The sequence below is a fragment of the Rhinopithecus bieti genome, unplaced genomic scaffold (genome assembly GCF_001698545.2).
Source record: "Rhinopithecus bieti isolate Rb0 unplaced genomic scaffold, ASM169854v2 scaffold_10015, whole genome shotgun sequence".
NCBI lineage: Eukaryota > Metazoa > Chordata > Mammalia > Primates > Cercopithecidae > Rhinopithecus > Rhinopithecus bieti.
In genome coordinates, this window is record NW_016806417.1 from 1,942,205 (window position 1) to 1,963,446 (window position 21,242).

Consider the following 21,242-nt stretch of genomic DNA (forward strand, 5'->3'; position numbering starts at 1 on the left):
ATCCCAGTCCTCAGGGAACTTGCACTCTACAGGGGGAGAGACAACAAGTATAGTATGATATGGGGAAAAAACATATAAAATAGGATAAGGAGACAGAGAGGGCTACAGTGGGTCTGGGGATGGGCTGCTACTTTATCTAAGGTGGTCAGGAAAGGCATCATTGATTGATGAAGGAATCAAAAGAGCAGGCCACACAGACACGTGGGAGAAAAGTGTTCTGGGCAAGGAATAGCAAGTGCAAAGGCCCTGAGCCAGTTGCAAAAGGCCAGTGCATCTAGAGCTGCATGGCAGGGGAAAGGAAGTAAGGAAATCAGAAGTCACCCAGAGACTCATAAGGAAAGGCCTTGTGGGCTTTTGTGAAATGGGAAGGCTACTATTTCGAACTGACATATTTTTGAAAGATCACTTGGCTGCTAGGTTGAAAATAAACTGTAGGAGGCAGAAGATCAAGGAAAAACCATTTAGGAGGCTATTGAACAATTCACAACTCACATGAAACACAGGGGTGGCTTGGAGCAAGGTGTTTGCAACAGAAGTGGTAAGAAGTGGCTATATTCTGTATGTGCTCTGATGACAAAGTCAACAGATTCGCTGATGGACTGGATATGAGGTGCACAAGAAAGGAAAAAGCCAAGAATAATTCCGAAGTTTCTGGCCTAGGCAATCAGAAGGACAGAGGTGCCATTTATTCCAATGGGCACAGTTGTAGGAGGAACAGGAAATCAGAAATTGAGTTTTGGACATTATGATAAATATATATTTGTTCTTTGTCCCAGGTTCCCGGCACATAGATTCTAAAACTCTTGGAATCTCCAGGGTGATAAGAACGTCTTCTGTATGCTAATGTGATGACTAGTGGCTGGGGACCCCTAGATGGCTTCAGGATAGGGGCTGGTCACCAGAAAGAGCAAACCTTGAATAGAGGGCTGGGACTTTCAGCCCTACCTCCCAACCTCCCAGAGAGGGAAGAGGAGCTATAGATTGAGCTAACCACCAATGGTCAATGATTTAATCGAACTTTCTTATATAACAGAATCGACATAAAATATCCTGAACGATGGGGTTCAGGGAGTTCCCAGGTTGGTGCTGGGAGGACAGCATGTTGAAGAGGGCATGGAAGCTCCATGACCCTCCACCCACACCTTGCCCTATGCATCTCTTCCATCTGGCTGTTCCTGAATTGTGTCCTTTATAGTAAACTGGTAAATGTAAGTAAAGTGTTTCTCCGAGTTCTGTGAACCATTCTAGTACATTATTAAAACTGTGAAGGGGGTTGTGGGAACCCTCAATTTATAGCTAGTTGGTCAGAAGTTCAGGCGGCAACTTGGGACTTCTGACCGTCATCTGAAGTGAGGGCAGTCATGAGCCTGAGACCTTAACCTGCAGGGTCTGCACTAACTACAGGTAGTGTCAGGACTGTATTGAATTGTACAACACCCAGTTAGTGTCTGGAGAGTTGGAGACTTAGTTTGTATGGAGGAAAAATACCCCACACATTTGATGTCCAAAGTATAAGCAGAAACACTATCAGAGACATGTTGAGATGCTTGTTAGCCATCCCAGCAGATATGTAGAATAGGCAGTTGGAAGAATTCAAGAGTTCAGGGAGAGGTCTCAGCTAGAGATAGACATTTGGGAATTGTCAGCATATAGATGGTATGGGAATCCACAAGACTGGCTGAGATGTCTTGAGAGTGAATAGACAGGAGAAGAGAAGAGAGCCATAAACTGAGTCCTTGAGCCCAGCAGAGTACACAGGACAGGGAAATGAGGGGCACCAGCAAAGACGTTGAAGGGAGCACCCAGAGCAGTAGGAGGAAAGCTAAGAGGGACAGTCTCCTAGAAGACAAGCAGAAGGACACAATCAACTGTGACAAACATAATCATTAGATCAAGAAGGGCAAGGACTAAAAATCCCAGGTTAATAATGGCCCTAACAAGAGCTATTTCCATGGAATGGTGGGGACAAAAGCCTGATTAGAAACGGTTTGAGAAAGCAGAGAAAATAATTAAAATGAGTAGACACAGCTCCTTTACAGGGTTTCTATATAAAGGCAGGAAATAATAAACCAGTAGCTGGGGTTTGGGGGTCAAGATGGGATTCTGCAGGGGCACAACGTATATGTGCTGATAGGAGTATCCTAGTAGAGGAGAGAAATGCATGGTACAGGAGACAGCGACATCCCTGAGCACACAAGAGGGGGCATGCACACATGGAGGGGCGGGCCTAACCAGGGGTGTGGAGAATTCATCCACAGGAACACCAGAGAGAGCAGAGTGAATGGTGCAGGCCCAGGAAGCTGAGCAAGTGTGGTAGTGGGAGCCTGTTGGACTTCCCTCATGACTTCTGTTTTCTCAGCGAAATTAGATGGGGAAGGAGCTTTGGGGTTTGAGGAGAAAGAAGGTATGAAATGGTCATCCAGGATTTGAGAAAGTAAACAGGCTGGAGAGTTGCAACCAGGTGGGCAGGCACCCATAAGGCACCACAAGGGGGTGTGGTCATGGATTTAGAGTGACACCATCAACATGGTGGTGTGTGTTTCTCTCCAATCCCATTCAGCTCTATGGGTGCAAGTGTGGAGCAGGGCGAGTGGAATTTTACTGTCAGAAGAGAATGATGAAGGGAGAGAAGGGCAAAAGAGCTGCGCCTGTTATGGAGGGCGCAATTATAACGATGGGTGGGTGAAAAGTAGGCGGGTAACGGTAGGCCCGAGGGACTGTGAACAGTTGGCAGGAACAATGCAATATAGACGTGGTGAGGCTGGAGAAGAGTTTATGTGGGGCTACGAAGGGGGACAAGCTGGAAATTTTGACAGGTGGGAAGCTTGGAATTGAGATTACAGAAAGGGCATAGTACTGGTAACGACAAGCCCAGCTCATGACCATGGGGCAGGGTGGCATTGGGAGGATGGCACAGTCACTGCAGGAGTGGAGCCACAGACCCAAGAGGCCGGGGTAGCAGAAGAGTCACCTCAGTGGACCCTGCCATCTCCAGGAAACTATCATGACTCTCCCTGAGGGCAGACCACACTTGGTGACTTCAAGTAGGCCAAAGTGGCTGGAGGGTAGAGGGCGGAGCAAGCAGTCATGGAAGATGAGGTCTGAGGGTAGCCAGAGTCAAGTCATGGAGAGACTTGAAGTCTAATTACGATGTGAAGCCAGTAGAGGGGTTTGAGCAGGGGAGTTACATGGTCTGACCTGCTCACCCTGGGCAAGTTTCTTGGCCTCCTGGTCTCACGATAATCTTATGTGAAAGGGAATCCTTATACCTATCTTTCAGGACTGTTATGAGAATCTGAGACAACAAACCATCACCTTCCAGGTACCGGGCACCAAGGTGGCAGCTCTCTTGCTTACGACTGCTGGGTGCAATGACTGCCTGCACAAAACCCCGTGGGGAGCACATGGTCTCTGCCCTGGAGCAGAAGGCGATGAGAAAGCAGTATACCTGGGCTGCAGCCGCAGCTCACCAATACCTTCTGAGTAACTGTGGGCAACTCCTCTCTACTCTTAGGGCCTTAGTGTGCCCAGATAAAACACGGGAGGGAGAGGTGACCAGGGGAACTTGGCCATGTCAAGTGGGGGGTCGGAGGGAGGGATGCGGGAGAGGCTGGAAATGAGACTGAGATGGTAAGCTGGGGTCAAGCTACAGGGCAGGCTTGGATGTCAGTGAGGACATTGGACTTCATTTGTACTCAAGAAAGAACATGAGGAAGCCCTCTCTTAAGAGTTTTGTTCAGTGACCCAGACTTAAAAGAAATGATGGTAACAGTCAGCTTCCCAGGGTGTTAACTGATATCCAACATGCAGCCAGGACTTGGTGATGGCAGGTCAATTAGCCATAAAAACAGGGCAGATGCGACAAAGCCAAATGCATTCAAAATTTTTTCAAATAAAAATAAATCATAAAAAAACACACAAAGGCACTTTCCAAACAGGTGCAGTTCAGAGACACCTCTTTGGTGTCAGAGACAGTGAGGGTGGGAGGAGGTATAAAGTTGAACACCTACGTGCACATGGTATCTATATGTCAGATCCAATGCTTGAGAGCTGCCCATATGTTATTATTAATCCTCATTATAAATCTGCAAAAGGTAGGTCTTATTTTCGTGTTTTACAGATAACGAAATTGAGGTCTTGAGTAAAGTACTCAGGTTCACACTGCAAACTAGTAGCAAATATTTGAACCCTCTCCATCTGACTTCAAAGTCCTTCCCCTTTCCTCCATTCAAAAAATTACGTGTATGAGTTTTCATACCAGACAAGTGTCCATCGCCCCAGCCCAGTATGACATTGCAAGGTAGACAAAACAGACTGCAGCCCTCAGTCACCACGTGTTGAAAAAACTGATGTATGTCCCCCTCCACTACCACGCCTAAGACCCCCCGGCAAGCTCCTTCCCCACGGAGGTCCCCATCTCCACCCTGAGGCCGGATGACAGCTAAGGACCTTCCAAGCTTGTGAGCGCTGCAAAAACTCTCCTGGGACAAGACAATAGTAAAACAAAAATTAAAGCAACCACTGGAATTCCCATTGTTGACTAAAATGACTAAGGGCTTGACCGTCAAGAACTTTTCAGGGCCTTTGGGGTTCCCTCTGGGGAGAAGTTCTTTCCGAGTGGGGACCCTGACTTGCGTGGGTCGCGCACGGAGGCCAGCAGCCAGGCTGGGGCGCAGGCCTGCCCGCTGTGAGCCCGCGCTAGGATTGCTTGGCGCGTCCCCCGAGCCCCCTTCCCAGCTGCCTCTGTCCCGGATCGCGGATGCCTCAGGAGGGCAGCGGATGGGCTCAAACCCTGCCTTGCGGAAGCGCCCGCTGACGACGGCAGAAACGCCTTGTGGGAAATGTAGTTTCCCCTGTCCCGGGAAAGCGGCGCTCTTCTGGGGCATCTCTGGAGCAGACAGTAGGCAGGGAACGGGCGCCCTCCCAGAAGGTGCAAAGCCTTCAGGGGAGATCCCGATGATCCCCCCAAATTAGAGCCACTTCCCGGGTTTTGGAGGGGGCGAGCCCTTACCTTTCTGCTGAGGAACTCCCTGACCAAGGAGGCGGCCACCTCCTCCACGAAGAGGCTGTCCATGGCACTGGCTCTGGTTGTGGCTCTGCCCACTAGGCCCAAGCCGGGCCGCAGCACCCGGCAGCTGGGTCGGTCGGGCGCAGTATGGCCGCGTTGCCGTGGCGACGGCGGCGTCGGCGCTGCGAGAACTCCTCCCCTTCTCTGGGGCGGGCTGGCTGGGGCGGGAGGGAAGGGGTGGAGCGTCCTGCAAACTCGTGTCTCAGAGTGGGAGGCCGCAGCCAGGACGCCCCGGTGTCGCCCAGGGCACCGCCCACGGGCTCCGGGCTCGGGGCCTCACTCTGACCCTGGCACTGGTCGTCCGAGAGGCCTAGGACGAATTACCACTCCGCTCCGAGGCTCCATTTTCCTAGACATAAAATGGGAAGAATGCCTGCCTCCTTGTTTCTGGAGGACTAAACTCACAGGAAAGTGACCCCCTCAGGTCCACCTTCAGCACCACGGCCCCCTCTGGGGCCACCAACGCTACTGACCTGGCGGGCCTGGACCATGGGGGCAAGAAAGCCCAGGATTCTGCTTCTTGGGGACCGAAATTAAAGGACATGTTCCTCGCCCCCTTGGTGCCTGCTTTCCCGCAATGAGACTGCCATTTATTGATCACCAAGCTCTTAACTCACGATTGCACTTTTAATCCTTACAACTTCCTGACTAGGTGGTTACTGTTGCCCCCATTCTTTAAAACGAGACACGAGATTCAGAAAGGCTAAGATTTTGCTGAGGCCCACACAGCTGGGTACTGGGAAAGTTGAGTTTCTAACCAAGCCCAGTACATTTTCCCCATACTTAGTCACCTGGGTTCCACCTTCACAATCTTTGCCACTTCTGCATGTTACCTATTGTATTCCTTCGCTCAGGCTGCCATACAAACTACCACAGACCAGGTGGCTTAAACAACACACTTATTGTCTCCCAGTTCTGAAGGCTACAGACCGAGATCAAGGTGTCAGCTGGATGGTTTCTTCTGAGGCCTCTCTCCCTGGCTTCTGTTATAGATGGCCACCTTCTCTCAGTGTCTTCACGTGGCTAGCCATCTGTGTGTGCCTGTGTGCTAATCTCTTCTTATAAGGACATCAGTTGTATTGGAATAGGGCCCACCCTAATGACCACATTTCCACTTCATTACCTCTTTAAAGACCCTATCCAACACAGTCACATTCTGGGGTACCAGGCTTTAGGACTTCAACACAGGAATTTTTTTTTTTTTTTTTGAGACAGAGTCCCATTTAGGCGCCCAGGCTGAAGTACAGTGGTGCAATCTCAGCTCACTGCCAAGTGAACCTCCACCTCTCGGGTTCAAGCCATTCTCTTCCCTCAGCCTCCCGAGTAGCTGGGGTTACAGGCGCCCGCTGCTGTGCCCAGCTAATTTTTGTACCTTTAGTAGAGACGGGGTTTCATCATGTTGGCCAGGCTGGTCTTGAACTCCTGACCTCAGGCAATCTGCCCGCCTCGGCCTCCCAAAGTGCTGAGATTACAGGCGTGAACCACTGCGCCCGGCCCAACACAGGAATTTTGAAGGACACAATTCAGCCCTTAACCCCTATACTGTTACTTACGTATTATTTTCTTTAAATCCACATACACGTTTTACAATTTATTTTAAAAGGAAAGTGTTCCCAAGCAGTAATAGCCACAAGATGTTGGGTTTTGTATGCTTATTAAATCTGTAATACACATTAAAACACACACAAAACCAGAAAGGTATGCATTCACCTAAATCACCTTACGACCACTACTGGCACATGTACCACACTTGGGAAGCAACTGTCTCACCCTATACAGTCTCCATAGGACGTGGCTTTAATGTGGCAGATTGCACCATAATCTCCAGACACTTTCTCCTCTCAACCTGCGATGGTTCTTTGAGATGCCTCCTTTGAACACGATGTGCTATGTGAGAAAGAGTCATATGCTCTTACATGAGAGAAAGAAGGGTGGAGTTGCAGGAGACAGCGTGATGCTTGGTCCAGGGGCCCTCATGTTCCAGGTGTGAAGACACACTGATGGATGATGTGTAACAATAAAAGAATAACATGAGACAGATTTATGCTCCATAAGAGATTGTGTATCAGGGGTCCCCAATCCGCTGGGCTGTGGACCAGTATGGGTCTGTGGCCTGTTAGGAACCAGGTCACACAGCAGGAGGTGAGTAGCCGCAAAGGAGCATTACCACCTGAGCTCCACCTCCTGTCCAATCAGCCACAGCATTAGCTTCTCATAGAATCACGAACCCTATTGTGAACTGCACATACAAGGGACCTGGGTTGTGCACTCCTTATAAGAACCTAACGCCTGATGATCTGAGGTGGAACAGTTTCATCCCAAAACCATCCCCACTTCCCATGGAAAAACTGTCTTCCACGAAACTGGTCCCTGGTGCCAAAAATGTTGAGGACTGCTGTTGTGTATCACAGATAGTAGGTGTTATATAGTAGGTCAGAAGAAAGAGAGATTTCCCCCTGTGGAGGCAGATGAGGGTGAAAAGAGAAGAAATCATTCCTTCCTTCATTCATTTACTCCTTTAAAAACATTTGTTGAGTCTTTACCACGTGCCAGGTGTATGGGTCCTGCAGATTTAACACTGTAAAATATATGCCTTCTTAGAGAGAGAATGGGGAAAGATGGAAATGGGGAGATGGACAGAAAAAAAAAATTTGTAAATGCATAGAAAGCACATACAGAGCACCACAGGTGGTTTAAAGGGCATCATAGATTTATTTTATGTATGTATTTGTTTATTTATGTATTTATTTATTTATTTTAGAGGCAGCATCTCATTCTGTCACCTAAGCGGGGTTCAGTGGCACAATCATAGCTCACTGTAAGCTCAAATTTTTGAGCTCAAATGATCCTCCCACCTCAACCTCCCAAGGAGCTAGGACTACTGGCATGCACCACCATACCTGGTTTGTTTGTTTGTTTGTTTGTTTGTTTGTTTATAGAGATAGCGTCTCACTATGTTTCCCAGGGTGGTCTTCAACTCCTGGCCTTAAGCTGTCCTCCAGTCTGGAGGATGACTTGAGGATATGCACCTTCCCAAAGTGCTGAAATTACAGGAGTGAGTCACTGCAGCTGGCTCCCAAAACTCATAGATGTAAAGAGAAAAAAACCACGGAAGGAGTATAGGAGGACTTTTTATGGAGAGCAGAAATTATAATTTTTAAAAGTTGACTGGATAAGATCACTGAGATGGTAGAACTTCAGCAAGGAAAAGAGGACATGAGCTATGCAGAGACTTGGAGGGAGAGCACTTCAGGCAGAAGAAACAGCAAATGCAGAGGCCCTGCAAGGGTGCCGAGCCCGAGTTCTTGTGAAATTTGTAGGCCAGAGGGAGCGGAGAGAAGATAGAAAGAGGGGCCTGGTAGTATAGGACCATCAGAAGGGCTTGACTTTTCCTCTGAATGGGGAATCTTTTGGAGAAGTTTGGGCAGAGGAGAGACAGGCTCTGACTTAGGTTTTGACAGGATCTCTTTGGCTTTTGTTTTGAGAATAGATTGTAGATTAGGGGCAAGTACAGCGGATCCTCAAAAAACGTTACTTCCTTCAACAGTGTTTCATTATGACGTTGAAAAGAAAAAAAAAATCAGTTCCCAGCTGGGGCTACTGTCTGTGTGGAGTTTGCACGTCCTCCCCGTGTCTGCATGGGTTTCCTCCATCATCCCAAAGCTGTGCACGTTGGGTGAATGTGTGTGTCTACATGGTCCCAGTGTGAGTGACTGTGGATGTGGGTGTGGGTGTGAGTGCTGCCTGTGATGGAATGTTGTCCTGTCCAAGGCAGGCCTTGTGCCCTGACCACTCTTGATCCTGAACTAGAATAAGCGGGTAAGTAATTATCTTACTTTTTAAAGTGAATTTTTCTTAATTGGATGTGTAGTTCACACTTATTTCAATGTTTACTATTTGAAACATCTTGCTCTTTATTTAGAAGTTTAGTGATATTTTTGGGACCAGAAATATGCCAGGAACTCAACTCTTGTCTATAGCAATTAGCCTATGGTAACACTGGTTTTGTTATATGCCATTTTGCTGAAAGCTGCAATTTCCAAAAATCTATGGATGATGCTAAATGAGGACTTACTGTGTGGAAGCAGAGAGACTAGCTGGGAGGCAACTACACCAATCAGTGGTCCAGGTAAAACTTAGGCTAGACATGGTTAAGTGTGTGTGTGTGTGTGTCACTTTCCTGGCCCTGAAACTCTTTTTTCACATTGGAATGAAAGGTTAGGGAAGAGAAGTGCAGGAATGCATTCTTTTTCCAGGCACATAGCTGGCTCCTGGGAATAAATCTTAACACAACCTTAAGGTGGCAAGTAAAAGGGGCAATCTGGTCATCGTGGAAGGGCAGAGGGTGTGCTGCCAGACATCTGGGAAAGACCAGATCACATCATGTGTCCCATTCTTTTCCACCAATCCTCCGCAAGGAATCCTCATTTCTCTACATCATGTTCCTGTGAGCTGGAACATTCTCACAAGCCTAAGGGAGGCCTGCATTTCTGCCTGAACATGAATGGTAATTGAGGTCTTCTTGTAAAGAAACATGCTAGAGATAAAAACAGCAATGCCATCAAAATAAGAACCCAATCATTGTAAGTATCTACAATCACTTAAAAAGAAAAGAAAATGCTTTTCCAGGTTTTATAAAACAGGGATAAACCCATGAAGCCTGCTAAATAAGCAAGAACTATATATCCAGAAAGTAATAATTTCTCCGTGTTACCCATTGACCTAAAGCCAGATTTAGCCAAGATGAGCATGCACCTCATTAGTGATGGGCAGTTATTTCATTCACCTTCTCAACAATGCAACGGACTACACATGGAGTGTTAACAATGGGAATATGAGTGCAAAGGTTAACTCCCAAAAGATGACAGATAGCATAAAATCTTTGTGTAAGCTTAAAAACAACTTAAACCAAGAAGTCATAATTTCTTGTAAGAAAATAGAGCTTTGGTAAAGCTTTATAAAAATAAAAGCAAGGAAATGAAGCTGTGATTCAGGTCAGCAGTTACCTGGGAAGAGGAAGGTCAAGGACATGGCAGATGAGAACGACGCAGGTAATGGTAAGTATTCGTCAGTGCTCTGGGTGTCATGAGTGTATTTGTTTCTTAAGCATCTTTTATATTACTTCTATTGATTCGTTAGTTAATAAAAGATGGCCTCTCAAGGACCAGTGATGGCAGGATGTCATGAATTGACAAGAGTTGTGTTATTAATTAACTCCATGTCCCTGAGGTAGAGAAGAAAGCGAGGGAGAAAAATTCAATGGACTTTACATTGGAGGGACAATTTAGAGGCCTTGGTTCATAATGCAGCTGTCACACAGAGGAGAAAGGGGTGTGTGTGTGTGTGTGTGTGTGTGTGTGTGTGTGTGTGTGTGTAATCATACCCATCATTATACGGCTGTGGCTGTGTGTATCTCTGAGTCAACAAACTCTTACATTTGTGTGAGTCTACCTACAGGAATTTCTGGACCCCATGAATTCTGTCTGGTGCCCTGTTTGGTTCTGGCAGCAGGATGCATCTGTTGTGTTGTGGGACTTAGAGCAGGAAGGTGAGGCCTGCTACACGGGGGCCAGATGTTTTGCAAGACTGTGAGAATCAAGTGTTGCCTCCTCCAGGATGCTCCAGGGAGGTGACTGACCAAATGAATCCCCCCCTCCAACCAAGGGCTCCTGGAGTGTCTGGAGGGCTTGGATCCAGTTCCAGAGAATAGAAGCACACACGCTTGTCCTCATAACCATGTCCTCCCAGGGACTTGCTGTCAGGGTTGGGGGCTGGGAACAGGGATCTGACCAAATCCAATATGTCTGACTAGTGGGGTTGGAAGAACATTGTGAAACTCCTTCTAATGATGTGACTCTCAGACCTTCCCAGCTGTCTGGCCACCATCGCCAAAGATCAGGACAGGGGGTCCAGCCCAGGCCACTGTCCTTGACAATATGAAGGAACAGCTTATTCGCACACTCCCCCCATAGCTCTGTCTTATCCACCACCTCCCAATCTCTGCTGCCAGGCTGTGTCCACATGGTGGCCAACATGAGACTGGAGATGGAGGGGGGACCCAGGCCCCAGCCAGGCTCCAATAGGAGGAGATGGGACAGCCACCCCCACCCCCAACAGTGAGATTGTTGGTCTTTCACTAGGCCTGGTGCATCCAAGACCTCCTCACTGTTAGGAATGATGAGGCTCAGCCATTTGTGCAGGTCTGTGCACGGGGACTGAATGGGGCAAGGAAAGAAGATAGCAGAGGTATCCCATGGGGTTTTGAGAAAATGTCCATTTTAATCAAGAAGAATATATAATTCTCTACTAATGTGATAGTTAATTTCATATGTCAACTTGGCTAGGTCATGATACCCTGCTCTTTGGTCAAATGCCAGCCTAAATGTTGCTGTGTGTAGACTTTGAGTAAAGCAGCTTCTCCTTCATAGTGTGGGTGGGCCTCATCCAATAGGTTGATTGCCTTAAAAGCAAAAGACTGAGGTTCCCCAAGGAAGAGAGTGTTCTGTCTCCAGCCTGCCTTTGGACTCAAGCTGCAATATCAACTTTTCCCTGGGTCTCCAACCTGCCAGCCTGCCTTGCAGGTTTCAGACTTGCCAGTCCCCCACAATCATGTGAGACAATTCCTTAAAATAAATTAAGGGAGAAAGAAGGTTGTCCCCAGAGAAAAAGAACCAGTTAGGTCACACACACACACACACACACACACACACACACACACACACACACAGACACCCCTAAATAATATAAACCCAACCTACTTTGCTGCACACTTGCCCTGGACTGGCCCTGGGAAATTCTTGATCAAAGCTCCTTGGATGCTGTCCAGATATAAAGGTGCTTTCTCTGGGGCCAAGCTGAGACTTTTGGCAGTTGCTTCACATTCTAATGTTTTCACCAGCAAGTACAGACCCCAAACCTTCAGACATAGCCGTCAGTGCCTCCCTGTGAAAAATTCCTGTTGAAACGGTGCAGACATTCTTTGGAAATCATAACATAGTCTCCTCCAAAGTAGGATTCTGCATAAAAATTCTAGTCTGAGTAAATGAATTGAAACTGCTCCCAAAGTGGCGAAGTCCTGTGTGAAGTCTGCTAGTCGCCCAACAGAATCCATTCTTTCCTTCATGCATGGTTATATGTTTGGAGCTGGGCAAATGACTTCCAAGTCACATAGTATTTCCCAGGCTTTCTTGAAGTCAGAGGCAGCCATGGAACTAAGTTTGTCAGCAGCAGATTAAGAGGGCCGGCACCTTAAAACCAGGCCCTATCTCTTTCATCCTCTTTTCTCTCCTGTAAGCCAGAGCACCAGCTGCAACAATGAGCATGTGCTGTGACCCTAAAAACAAAAGCAGCACCTAAGAACAGTGATTCTCAAAAGTGTAGTTGTCCCCAGACACCAGCATCAGCACCACTAGAAAACTAGAAATGCAAATTCTCAGTCCCTACATCAGATGTACTGAATCAGAAACTCTAAGGGTGGGGCCCAGCAATCTGTGTTTATAAGACTTCCAGGTACATCTGATGCTTACTCAAGTTTAAGTGTGCTATCCTGGGGTATGGCAAAAATAAGATGGAAGGAACCTGGTTCCCTGAATGACTGCATGGAGCAGAGTCACATGGTGATATGGACTTCAGATGGTTACAGGTGAGAGAAATACACTTTCATCTGGTTTGAGCTTAATGTTTTCATTTTTTTTACTTTTTTGTCTATTTCTGGAAGTGGGGATGAGGGAGTCTTTTGTTAAAGCAGCTTATCTTTTCAACCTAAATACTATAAACGTCTAAGAATGAGTGAAAGCTCAATCAATTGTGGGGCAGTGGTCTCTTTCTCCAGGGTTTGCTAGACCAGATATTCCCACAGGGATTGTCCACACTGATGTATCACAAATTGATTATAGGGATGCTGGAGTCACAATCTCCTCAGGCCTCGGGACAGCTAAATGGAGCCTATCTGGCCAGAGACCATAGGCCATTACTACCATGAACAGTCTTCTCCATTTACCCCAGGCTGTACAAATATGATTTTCTATATGTGCCCTGGAGATGCCTCCTGCTGCTCACAATTTTTAATCTTCTGCCTCTTGCTCTCCCTCTGCCCTGGTTCTCTGACTTCTTACTCTACAGCTCTGTACAAACCTGGCTCCCTTGCTCTGATGGTTCAATTGCAGCACCTTCCTCTAGGTTGGTTACCTGAATATTTGAACTCCATGCACCTGAGCTGATGGTTGTAGGGATTTTTCCCTTCTACTTTAGTCTCTATGCAGAGACCATGATGTATCCTCAGCTTTAAGGCAGGGCTTGAAGTTAGTCACAGGGCTTCCTCTCTGTGACTATCCCAGGTTTCCTGGCTTGAGTCCTTCACAAAACCAAAGCTGTTTGGAGCAAGCAGCAACCAGTGCCTTCCCAGCTTAACTCTGGCTGAAGGGTGGCTGCTTTGTGAACCCCTTCCTGCCCCTGGCATGTCAGGTGCTGGGTCTCTAGGTCCAGAGCGGAAGGAGGAAGCCCTAGAGCCCTCATCCATTTCTTTTACTCTTACGCCTGATTATACTGGTTAATATCCACTTCCATTCAGAGTGACAGAAAAACTCAAAATAAGAGTAACTTAGTGAGGAAGTACTCAAAAACATGAGGGAATCATATCAGAAGAACAAACCACCTGGCTTAAAAGGGTTCCTACTGGCTAAATCTGTACATCAGAGTAAGTAATGATAGTCATAGATTATAACTAACTGAATAAAATAAGAATCCATGAGTCTATGTTTATATATATAAATAAAGGAGAAGGAAAAGCCTCTCCTTACATTTGAATGTCAAACTCATAAATGTAGAAAGGATGATGGAATTTGCCAATCATCATTTGGCAACCAGGATAATGATAATAATTCATTCAGACAATAATCATCAATGGATGCTAAAACTGGTGGATACAGGATATTTATGTAGTCTCAAAGAATCTCTCCATAAGATACTGCTTAATTACAAAGGGGAAAATGTTCACTTTATGATGGAGAAGTTGTCCAACCCATTAACCAAGTGATCAAAGTTATAGTCCCCAGCCATAGGACTATACACCTCGTTATGCACTGAAAGAGACACAACACCACTTCTCTGGCATTTCTGCCATACTAATAATAAGGGTAACAACAATATCAGTGACTTAAACAAGATGAAAGTCTATTTATCTCTCACATAAAAACCCAGGGCTTCTGAGTGCTTCACATCGTTAGGTTCCCAGTTTCCCTCTGTCTTGTTTCTCCGCCATGTGTGGCCTTGACCTCCTAGACCAAGATGCCAGCAGCCACATTGCAGATCACAGGACAGAGTAAAGGATGAAGAATAAATAGCAGAGTCCAGGTTTACCACATCTTAAGGAAGGCTTCTGAAGCTGATACGACACTTCTGCTCAAATCCCTTCGGTCAGAACTCACTCACTTGGCCACACAAAGCTACAAAGGGGACTAAGAAATGTAGTCTTTGTTTAAGGCAGCCTTGCCCAGCTAAATGGAGCCCAGCTAAAAACAAATCTATTACTATGAAGAAGTTAAGGGGCATACTGGGCATGGGAGAACAACTAACAATCTCTGGAACGCTGGCATTCTTTTGTTTCAAGATGACATATTTCTACACCTCTAGTTCTTTTTATTAAGATCTCAGTTCATGACACCCCACACACTTATTGCACATATAACATGCCCACATGTGCAGGATCTCAGAGCTCAAGTCTTGCAGTCTTTGATCTCCACACGAGCCTGGACCTATCTCACTTCTGTGCTTATACACAACTGTATGTCTTTATAGCTTTACTCATAAGTAGAGGCAGTTGCCTAGGAAAACTTCTCCGTGACCTCTGTGCTGCCAAAGCTGAGATGACCAGAATGGCCAACTTTTGTTCCTTTCCTTTCTAGATAAGCAGTTAAAATGCCTCTGGTAAACAACCATGTTCCCTGAGCTTGGGTTTTTTCTGAGTTCTAGGAAAAAGAATAAATGCAGGGTTTTTGAGATTAAATGGAGTCGCAAGATAAGCAGCATTTCTCAGCAACGAGCCAAGAATGCATTAGGATAAGATAGGCTGAACTTACAGGCAGAGGTCAAAAGAGCTGTGGGGGTTTCATCCTCCTCTTCCCCACCTCCACCACAGCCCCTTCAAACTCCAGCTCCACCCCCATAAGGACGCGGGAGTTAGAAATAGGTCAGGAAGAGACCGGGAAATGTATATCCTTTTGAGCCTATGAAATGCTTCTGCTGGCATCTCTCCAAGTCTGGCGTGGCCTTGATACTTGATTCCTATGATGTGGTGGAGGGGGATAGGTAGGAAGTGGGGGGTACCCCACAGATAATAAATCTCCTGTGTCATCTGTTTTCGTATTCATGTTACTTTGGGACCACAGGGGCCATGACTTAGAAATGGAGATGGGTTTTTGTGTAATTAGCCACAACACACAGGTTTTCCTTCTGCTGGGAATGGCTAGCCCTTCTTCACTCCATCAGCCGTCAGTGAACTACTCGCTCTTAAGTCTCAGCTCACAGATCACCTCCATGAAGTCTTCCTAGACTTCTCCCAAGCCCAGTTAGATGTTCTTCTGGCACCCCTGTGAGATGACAGTGTGGGGTCCAGGTTAAGCTCAGGCTCTGGAATGTCAGTGCTTGGGTTCATAAGCCCAGCTCTCTACTTAATAGCTACTTTGAGAAAGTCTGTGCCTCAGTTTCCTCATGTGTAAAATGGAATTTCAAAATAATACTGTCCACATGAGCTATTGGGAGAATTCAGTGAGTTTTACATGTTTTACATGTGGCTGGCCTCATAACAGCATTATTCACAATAGCCCAAACACGAACACAACCAAGCATCCATCAGTGGATGAATGGATAAACAAAATGTGGCATATCCATACGATGGTATATTACTCAAAACCTTGAAAAGGAAGGAAATCCTGACACAGTGCAACATGGATGAACCTGAAGACATTATGCTAAGTGAAATAAGCCAGTCACAAATGGACAAATACTGTATGATTCCACTTATATGAGGTACTTAGAGTAGTCACATTCATAAAGACAAAGTAGAATGGCAGTTGCTGGGGGCAAGGGGAAGGGAGACCAAGAGTTACTGTCTAACAGGTACAGAATTTCAGTGCTGCATGATGAAACAGTTATGTGGATGGATGGTCATGGCTTGCAAGTCCGCCTCCCTGCCCCAAACAGAAGGTTCCTTCCTTTAGTCACAATGGGGTTTTCTTCTCTGAAGACTCCTTCCCCCATAGTCTTGACAGCATATCACAGGTTCTGCCCACTGGATAGAATAAAACAAAATGTATTATTAGAGCATCTAGAGAGTACTTACGGACAAATCACAGGAGCACAGCATAGTCACTGAGTCCATCCTGGCCCTGTTTCACAAGCTAGAACAGCTTCCATAGCCCCCAAAGATTCCCTCACACCCTTGCCCACTCTCTACTTCCAGGCAGCCAGCTGACTCTTTGCACTGAGCCGTCCAAGGAGCAGAGCCCCGGGTCTGGATCCTGTGTCTTTTCCCGTGTCTTGGCCAGATCGCTCGCTAAGGGAGGTCCTGACATCACAAGGAGGGGGCATTTGTAGCCTCCTTTCCTTGGCAATCTCATCTCCTGGGCATTGCCTGGCTGCCACCTGGCAGAAGCCAGCCCCTTTTTGACTGCCTCAGCAAACACTTCATCTGTCTTTAAAATTCCCTACAAGACCTATTTTAGCCACTATTCTTCCCCTGTTTGTGGACATGGACTCTCAGGGATCCACATCGGCTGGGCCTCCCACTTCTTCCACCTGTTGATCATTCTGCCATGAGCATGTCTAAAACTAACCATATTTGGCTAGACGCGGTGGCTCATGCCTGTAATCCCAGCACTTTGGGAGGCCAAGGCAGGCGAATCACCTGATGTCAGGAGTACAAGACTAGCCTGGCCAACAAGGTGAAACCCTGTCTCTACTAAAAATACAAAAATTAGCCAGGCATGGTGGTGGGCACTTGTAATTCCAGCTGCTCAGGAGGCTGAGGCAGGAGAATCACCTGAACCTGGGAGGCAGAGGTTGCAATGAGCCAAGAACATGCCATTGTACCCCAGCCTGGGCAACAAGAGCGAAACTCGGTCTCAAAAAAATAAAAATAAAAATAAAACTACCCATATTCAATGCCTCTCCAGACAAGGCCAGAGAGGACTGTACTGAGAGAAAAGCTGGGGCCCACACGCTCTCTAGGGTAACGCATGAGCCGGGAAGTGAAGGAATGCTGGCAGAGATGTTATCACAGAAACTAGTCTATGCTAAAAAAGAGCCAAAGGGAAGCAGGGCCCCCTGCCCTTCCAAGCCGGGTAAGGAGACTTGGTGGAATGACGGTGCACTGGGTGAACAAGGAGTCAGAGCACCTGAGATCTCACTCCAGCTCTGTCACCAGCTTGCTGTGTGTCTCTGGACAAGTCGCTTTCCCTCTTGGGACCTCTTTGTCCCTGACTATAAAAAATGGAGATTTGGCTGGGTGTGGTGGCTCACGCCTATAATCCCAGCACTTTGGAAGGCCGAGGAGGGCAGATCACTTGAGGTCAGAGGTTCAAGACCAGCCTGACCAACATGGTGAAACCCTGTCTGTACTAAAAATAAAGAAATTAGCCAAGTGTGTTGGTGCATGCCTGTAGTCCCAGTGACTTGGGAGGCTACAGCAAGAGAATCTCTTGAACATGGGAGGCCGAAGTTGCAGTGAGCTGAGATTGCACCACTACACTCCAGCCTGGGCAACAGAGTGCGACTCTGTCTCAAAACAAACAAACAAACAAAAAACCTGGAGATTAGACTGGGTAATTTTGAAAGACTGTCTCAGTACTGACCCTCTCCGGGAATAATATCAATGGGTCAATTTGTGCAAAACCTTTTACTTTTTAAAGCACAAAAATTTGCTGAGCATGCTGGTACTTGCCTGTAATCCCAGCTACTCAAAAGGCTGAGGCAGGAGAATCGCTTGAACCCAGGAGGCGGAGCTTACAGTGAGCTGAGATCGCACCATTGTACACCAGCTTGGGCAACAAGAGTGAAACTACACCTTAAAAAAAAAACATTTTCACCATCCTGGCTAACACGGTGAAACCCTGTCTCTACTAAAACCACAAAAAATTAGCCAGGCGTGGTGGTGGGCACCTGTAGTCCCAGCTACTCGGGAGGCTGAGGCAGGAGAATGGCCTGAACTTGGGAGGTGGAGCTTGCAGTGAGCCAAGATCACGCCACTGCACTCCAGCCTGGGAGACAGAGCAAGACTCCGTCTCAAAAAAAAAAAAAAAAAGAAAAGCACTTTCACATCAATGACTTCCTGCTGTTCTTAGGATCTTCCTGTAGATTGTTAGATTAAATCTCATGGATAGGAATATGAGGCCCAGAGAAGTAAAACAATTAGTGACAGGGCTGAGAGTAGATCCCAGGTCTCCTGGCTCTTACCAAGGTTGCTGTGCCCAGGGTGTACCCACACAAAGGCACAGATTGGGGTTGAGGGAAAAAGGGAGGCTGACAGGTGCTCAGTAGTGTGACCCAATCAGCCTTAAGGAAGGGACACCTTTCTCTAATTGGTCTACCCAGAAGAGGCACCTTGTTCTCATAGCCCTTCCACAGGGAGATGGAACAGCTTTTCTCAGTTAATCAGCTGAACACTCCTTTCTGCAATGTATCCATCTGCAGGAGCACCTCTTCCTAATTGGCACAAAAGCACCTTATGTACAAGGAATACCCTTGATCCCTGGGCTGTTCCTCTTCTTACTTGGTGTCAGGTCCTGGGGTCCAGGTCCAGCCCATGCTGAAGCCTGAGGGGAGTGGGTACATGGACAGAAAGAACACTCGGGGCCCATAGGCAGGTGAATATGGTTTTATTCAGCAACAGCTCTCATCAACAGTTTACTCACACTAGCTCTCTCACACTGTCCGCCCTGTTTCAGCTGCTTGAGCCCACTGCTCCTACACAGAGCTGTGCAGCCTGCTCTCCCTTGCCTTCAGGGTCAGCAGCTTAACTCTTTCTCCCTCTGGGCATGAGCTAGCCGAACTGTGTCCTAGCTCCTTCCTGTCCATCTGCAAGACGGACAGCTTTGGCTCTCTCTCTTTCTCTGGGTGCCAGCGAGCCCACTATGTCAAGTCATGTTGAGCTGAGCCGAACCCCAAGAGCCCCTGTACAGCATTAGCAGGACAATTACCTTTTACAGACAACAGTGGCTCGGACCAAGTATGAACTTACACAAACAGGTTATATAACAAGTGGAGGTGTGTGCCTGTGCACCAAACCCGCTGAGTCATGCAGGCATGGATATCTGCCTTGGCGTATTCCTTGACCAAAGCACATGCATGTACCTTACACTTGGGTCTGAAGTAGGGTTGCCAAATGAAATACAGGACACCCAGCTAAATTTGAATTTCAGGTGAACAACAAATCATTGTTTAGGAGAAGCATGTTCCATGCAATTCTGGGGACATACTTAACCTTAAAATTTATTTCATTTTCTAAAATTCAGTGAACTGGGGCAGTCTGTATTTGTCAAATCTGCTGACCTTAGTCTAGAGGCAGTGGTATGTTCCAGCTGACTCCGATCAGCTCATGAGAGTCAACTGTAAAATGTTTAGGAGATTTATGAACTGGTTATTAAACCACTGGTGGCTTGAAATCCGCCATGGTGGGAGTATTTACACCACAGAAACTGGTAACTGCTACGTATCAGTGCTTTTCCTTTACAGAGCTGGTTATGAAACATTCCCCAATATACCACTGTCCAGAGGTTTCCTTGTTCTTAACATATTAGGTAGACTCTGAAACCATGTCCCTGGATGCTCCACAGTCACACAGGAGTCAGATTGCATCTAAGATAGCTGTAAGGCTTAGTAGATTAGAAAATGGAAAATTCCACTCCTAGGATCCTAGAATGAGGAATGTTGGAAACTTAGAATTCTAAAACAAGGATGTTAGAATCTCAGAGTTTCAGAAGATGAAATGTTAGTATTGAAATCAGAGGCTGTTAGACAGTATCCATTCCTCACCCCTCTCTAGCACACAGATGGCCAAGGCCTCACAGCCTGACCAGACCTCTGGCTGGCCCTCCTGGCTCAGGGCCCAGGCTTCTTGCGAGCCACAATGAAGGAGACCCCAGAGCTGGTAGCATTGGTGACAGAGTAGCTCTGGGGATTCGGTAGGAGCTGTTCAATGTCAAAGCCAGCATCCAGGATAGCCTGCTCCACCTCCTCCTTCTCCAGGGCCACGCAGGAAAATTCACGCTTCCCCACCATGTAGGATGAGATCTGAAGCGTGACCGTGGTCACCAGGTGGCCACACGGCTTGAGCAGTGAGGCAAGGTTGCACAGTGCAGTGCGGTAGGCATCAAGGCTACAGCAGGCACACTCCATGGCCAGCAGGGTGAGCACACAGTCGGCAGGGGGCAACACAGCAGGGGCCAGCGGGTTGCCCAGGTGGACATCACACTTAAGCACCTGCTTCACTGCTGCCCGCAGCTTCTCCTCCTTCTCCTCCTAACGGCTGCTGCAGAGAAAGAGAGGGAGTCAGGGAGGCACTTCGAGGTTCTGAAGGGAACTCTCAGTCCACTGTGACCAGCAGATGGAGATGATCTCTGGATCCCCAAAGGATTGCTATCCCTGAGTCCCTGTGTGACCTGACAACAGGCCCGTATTCAATCTGAGCCTCAGTTTCCCCCAAAGAAAATGGTTAGGGAGAATGGGCCAGAAAAATTATAGGAACATTTCTCTCTCTGATTCCATGTGAGCCCCCTTCCCTTAATCCTCAGGAAGGACAAGGCCACCCCAAGCACAGATGGGGCAGCTAACACACATTATTGGATGGATGGATGGATGGATGGATGGATGGATGGATGGACGGATGGATGAATTAATGAATTTACTACAGATAATGTATGAATACTGCTATCTTAAAAAATTAATTTTGAGTGATGAAAAGCAAATCCCAAATGTCACAGAGCAAATTACTCTGCTCTAAAGCTCAAAGGTGACTAAAACTAAATTATAGATTATTTAGATATACATAAGTATGCAAGAAAAAATGTTTTGAAAAAGGGAATGATAAGCATAAAATTCATATTAGTGATTACCTCGGGTTGGGAAAGGCAGAGGCAAGGAGTCACAGAGAAGCACAGGTAAGTCTTTTTTTTTTTTTTTT

General features: G+C 47.0%; 2 protein-coding genes across 3 annotated transcripts in view; both read right to left on the reverse strand.

The window, feature by feature from the left end:
- The window catches only part of MINDY4 (MINDY lysine 48 deubiquitinase 4), a 141,089-nt gene extending 135,893 nt beyond the window's left edge, over positions 1-5,196 (reverse strand). For both annotated transcript variants that reach the window (XM_017876438.1, XM_017876437.1), the window contains exon 1: positions 5,012-5,196. In XM_017876438.1, coding sequence (XP_017731927.1) covers positions 5,012-5,074 — 63 coding nt within the window. In that variant the 5' untranslated portion in view covers positions 5,075-5,196. The remainder of the gene's footprint in view (positions 1-5,011) is intronic.
- Positions 5,197-18,573: 13,377 nt separating this feature from the next.
- The window catches only part of INMT (indolethylamine N-methyltransferase), a 7,555-nt gene continuing 4,886 nt past the window's right edge, over positions 18,574-21,242 (reverse strand). The window contains 1 exon segment of the mRNA XM_017876440.1: positions 18,574-20,581. Within this exon segment, the coding sequence (XP_017731929.1) occupies positions 20,162-20,581 (420 nt within the window). The 3' untranslated portion in view covers positions 18,574-20,161.